Genomic DNA, 5,064 nt, shown 5'->3' with positions numbered 1-5,064 from the left:
CACGGGTGTCCCCTACGGTCGATGATACAACTGGGTACTTTTTGCAGATAAAGTTTTTTTTTTTTTTTTTTTTTTGCATCCTCGATGCGGTGATGTCTACGCGGGAGAGAGGCGTGCTCCCTGGAAATGGCCGTTTCGTTCGAAAGGAAGGAGTAGAAAAAAACGGGAAAAATTAATACACAGCAGAGGTATACACTGTGAAGAAAGAAGCGTATGCCCATACGTGGAAAAGACACAACATCGTATTCGCACGTAATATGGACATCTTTTTCACCGTGAACCCCTTGCTACTATTTCCAGAAGGAGCGAAGCAGGCCCCTAATCCCGGAGGACTTTTCCTCCTCCTTGTGTGCATCCGGATTGAGCAAAACGGAGTCGCGACACAACTGCATCATGTCAATACGCAGGGGATCCATGCACATTTGAATCATTTTCTGTTCAAAAAAGGAATTATCCACAGAAAATAATTTCTGATTAGATGGTACGCATTTGGTTTTCACCTGCAAAGCGTAAATGGATAAATGGCGGAAGTAATATTTCTCATTGACCAACGAAATGAGGTCCTGTAGTCGGTTAAAGAGAATTGTAATTCGTAATAAAGCTTCATTTTGGACCATTTGAATTTGTTGCAGTTTTGTGTATACATAATTTCTCGTTTTAACTAAATCGAAGAGTACATGTGCCTCTGCATTTTTCCCAGCCAATGCGTAATGACAAGCGAGACAAAAAGATTTGACATTTTTAATTATTTGTAAAATGTTAATAAAAATTTCGTCATTATGTTTTAATTTGTTCAATTCATCGATATTCTGCTTTAAGATATCAGCGTATCGAATTCCTGTGTGAACAAGGGGCATTTCTTCGATAATATCTCCAAAATTTTTTTTATTTCCAAGGGAAAAGTTTTTCAAATGGCTAGCTGAGTATATGGAAAATAAAAATTTCATCAGTACAAGGAGAGTGCGTTCCGTATCTGCACATAACTTTTCACAAGAGAGGTACTGTTCTATGTGGTTCCAAATCTTCTCCATCATTTTTTCATCTTCATTTAGATGGCTTCCCCCACTCTGTTGAGTACCACTCACAGATGATGCCTTTTTATTCCCCCCCGTTGATTTGATTAACTGTTCGTGAATTATTGTTAAGCATTCATAATATTTTGCAAATGCCTGTCCATAATTATGCACAATAAAATTGGCTTCATATGAATTTAAAAATTGAAAAAGTGGAAAATCTTTTTTATTCACACACGACATGACTTCTCTCAAATTGGTATCTTCTGACAGATTTTTTATTTCTTCCATCGGGATTACATTCTTCACATTATCCAACGCATTCTTTATTTTAAGCAAACTGGAGTAGTCTCCCTGATTGGAGTCTCCACTCCCCTTCAGTTCATAAGTACTATGTTCAATTTTTATCTGTACTGTATTTTCACTCATAAAAATTTCAAGTTTTCTATACGTCGATTTGTCCTTACTCATGTCTGTCATTTCTGTGATGGATGATTTTTTTTTCTTCTCTCCTAGTTGTAATTCTTCATCCTGTAACTTTTCATCAAAGTTGCTTAATTTATTTTTCTTCAAATTGTATAAGCAAATGCGTTCAAATGAGTGAATGACGGAGAGGAAGTAATCGAACGTCTCGTCGATTCGTCTTTCCGCTTCTATGAGTAGGTTGCCTTTGCTGTTCATGAGGGTGTTTTCCGTGAGGTCGTTTTGGGTGTGTTGGCTGGCTCGGCTGGGTCTGCGTTCTTCGGGTGACCCCCCTCCCTCCGCTTCTCCTCCGCGGCCACGGCCACCGCCACCGCTGCCACCGCCACTGCCATCGTCACTGCCACCAACACCACCGCCGTCTTCTCCGTCATCTTTTTTTCCCTCCCCAATTGAGCGCTCCCCCTCCACGATCTCATTCAGCATGGCCCTTTTGACCAGCTTCACCAGCTTGGTGAACTCCCCTACCTTTGATACGCCCTCCTCAAATTTCTTCCCTTCCAACAGGTACGCTGCTTGTACATACGCACTGTAGCACTTAATCTGCAACTCGGTGTTCTTATCCACAGTGGATCCAACGGAGTGGTTCATAAATATCACTTTATCCATAGCTCTCTTCAATCTCCTCAAATAACAATAAGTCGATCTGTAAGGTATTTTTAAATTATTCACATCCGTTTTTATTTTTATGTACCTACATCGACATGCCTCTACATCAAGTACCAACAACTCAAGAAATTTTTCATCCACATTATCCGTTTCGTACAATCTCGTTATATATTTATTTCCCACTCTTTTCATTTTATATAATACCTTCCCTTTTAATTTGGCTCTCCTTCTCTTCACGTAAAGGAGGAACCTATCCATGTCTTCTTCGTATAGTCCATACTTTGCATACACCTTATGTAGGTACGAAAATATATCAAATGAGGCTTTGCATCCCATGTCCGACTTTTCCACAGCTGTTCCATTCTTCGGTTGCTTCGCATTGGGTGGGCTCTTCCCAAGCTCCCCTTCTTCTCCGTTCACCGCACCCCCGCAGCTATCCGCTGTGTTGCCATCCGCCATTTTGAACGCGACGCTGGGCTGGGCAAGCTAAAAACTGACCAGCAAAGAAATGGTTATGGGCGGCAAAGAAATCGTGATGACGGCAAAGAAATCGTGATGACGGCAAATTAATCGTGATGACGGCAAAGAAATCGTGATGACCGGCAAAGAAATCGTGATGACGGCAAATTAATCGTGATGGAGCGTTCCTTACTGGCCAGCTGTGCCCCTCGCCTGACAGCCACGACAAAGTAGTTAGCATACAATTCACACCCGCGCAGGTACACGTTTCCTTTTTAAGCCTTACGCACTAGCGTGGCGTTCCGGCAGTCCTCTTTGGTGCCTCTCCCGTTGCGAAAAAGTTGCATCCCAATGGAGCTTCTTGGGAGGGGAAGCAATTGGTGCAGCAATCAACCCAAACGGAGGAAGTCAACCCACGTGGAGGAACTCAACCCAGTGGAGGCCAACCCGCGTGGGAAAAAATGCTCGAAATGGAAGATATCCCTGCGCTCACATCGAACACGCAAAATTAACTCGTTTAACTCAGCTGCAGCGAACGCAAGGGGGAAAGCGCGCATGGCATGTACACGCATACATGCGTGCAGAGGTACACGAATACATAAACGCAGAGGTACAAGCATATACCTACGCGCAGTGGTACAAGCATATACCTACGCGCAGTGGTACAAGCATATGCCTACGTGCAGAGGTACGCGCATATAAACATACACTCAGCGGTACGTGCCGCGCCATGGGCAGCATAATCCGGTTGGCACAAAACCCAGCACGCGCGCAGTAGGCGCCAAGCTTGGTAACGCTGCGGAGCCACCCCTGTATCTCCCCTCTGAAGAGCGGTGCATTAACGCCAAAAAAAAACGCTGCAGAAAAACGGTGCGGAAAAGCCGCATACTGGCCGGCAAATGTCCATTTGGCTACTCCCCACTAGTGAAAAAAAAAATAAATAAATAAATAAATTAGCACAAAAAAAGGTCCCCTATCCTGTTAGAAAAAAGAAAAAAAAGAAAAAAAACGTATAGAATGGTATAAACCTCTTCAACAGAAAACGCAAAGTCCTTTTTTTTTTGTCCCCAATGCTTACGTCTCTCCTTTTTTTACTGTCCTCTCTTGATACATAAAAAAAGTTTACACAAAATTGGCGCAACGTTTACACAAATTGCGACGAAATTGCGCCGAAATTGAGCCGAAATTGGGCCCTGTCTACGCTGCGCAGTAGCCGAAATGTGACTCACTTCATGGTGACCCTGAGGGAAAGAGTAGCAAATAATTCGAGCCGCTCCCTCTGACGTGTGTCTTGTACATGTGGGCCTACTTCCAATCTGCTTTCCTTTTTTTTGTCCCCCAAAACATGAACCATGTATGGCTGGGAACCCTAATCATCCTTCTCCACCTGTTTGTGAGGTGCACATGTTACCAAATGATATATGTAGATTTCTTTGACAAAAAAAATGATGACTCCAGTGACCTGAACAACCTGTCGTGTTCCTGGCGATACTACTGCACAGAGGAATTTCATTTCTGCGAGTACGGCTGTAGTTCCAAGAAAAAGCTGAAGACAGGATACAACCTGCTTAACAGTAAGGTGGAAAAATGCACAGGGTGATTACAAACCGGTCCACTTTTCAAAATGAAAAAATTAAGGCAACATGGATGAGGGCATAGAGCACCACGTTGGATGTCTCCAAGAAATAATTAAATGTGCAGAGGGTCGAACAACTACGCATCAGCTTGTTAATCTCACCACCGACAAATGGACGTGTATATTTTTTTTCCCTCAACACCTTCTACCCCCCCTTTTTTTTTTTTTCTTTTTCTCAGCCACCAATTTGAGAGAAAACTGCTTCATCAATGTCGAGTGCGAGAATCATCAGATTTACTTCGACTCCGAGGATCCTGTGCATTTCCTCTTTTTCTCCAAGCCGTTCTTCCGCATCAACCGGGACTTCACCCTTTATGTGCACCTGGCCCAGAGGTAAGGGGAGCGGGAAAAGTGCTATATGCAAATGGAGGTTCACATGTTGGAGCACACGTCGGGAAACACGTCGGGAAACACATCGGAGCACACGTCGGAGCACACCTCGATGTTCACTTCACATTGCGCGCACGCTTCATATTCCACCCCCCCTGCTACCCCCTGCTACCCTCCCCCCCAAGGAACAACGGAGCAGGCGAACGTACGCACCATGGGAATGAAGGAGCGGGGTCCACCATATGGCGAGGACTATGTCTCACCTGGGAAAGAACAAATGAGTGGAGACGATCCATATCGAAGAAACATAAAAAGAGTTTAATTAAGTTGTTAATATGCCTCATTTTAATCCATATGATTTTTTTTTATCTCTATATATACACGTACTTGTATTTGGACAAGCAGGAGGAGGTGTAGCCCCATCAGATCACTGTGCTAATGTGTGCGTGGGTAGGACAAGGCAGATTTGCTGCGTTCCTACTGCACATCTTGGCGCCTAGCCAGGTGGGCACATCACAATGAGAAGAATAAAATTAT

General features: G+C 43.7%; 2 protein-coding genes across 2 annotated transcripts; one reads left to right on the top strand and one right to left on the bottom strand.

The window, feature by feature from the left end:
• Window positions 1–290: 290 nt before the first annotated feature.
• On the bottom strand, window positions 291–2,561 carry PCYB_113590 (hypothetical protein; the record flags this gene model as incomplete). The annotated part of the gene is made up of 2 exons (XM_004223238.1): window positions 291–500; window positions 549–2,561. The coding sequence occupies 2 exons, from the start codon at window positions 2,559–2,561 to the stop codon at window positions 291–293; spliced, it is 2,223 nt and encodes a 740-aa protein (XP_004223286.1).
• A 1,345-nt stretch (window positions 2,562–3,906) lies between these two features.
• On the top strand, window positions 3,907–4,944 carry PCYB_113580 (hypothetical protein; the record flags this gene model as incomplete). Its single annotated transcript, XM_004223237.1, has 3 exons — window positions 3,907–4,135; window positions 4,377–4,530; window positions 4,713–4,944. 3 exons carry the CDS (start codon window positions 3,907–3,909, stop codon window positions 4,942–4,944), a joined length of 615 nt encoding a protein of 204 aa, XP_004223285.1.
• Between the last annotated feature and the right edge of the window lie 120 nt (window positions 4,945–5,064).

The sequence above is a fragment of the Plasmodium cynomolgi genome, chromosome 11 (genome assembly GCF_000321355.1).
Source record: "Plasmodium cynomolgi strain B DNA, chromosome 11, whole genome shotgun sequence".
In the NCBI taxonomy this organism is placed as follows: Eukaryota; Apicomplexa; class Aconoidasida; order Haemosporida; family Plasmodiidae; genus Plasmodium; species Plasmodium cynomolgi.
Note: the sequence above shows the minus strand (reverse complement) of the source record. Positions and strands in the feature narration are given on the sequence as shown.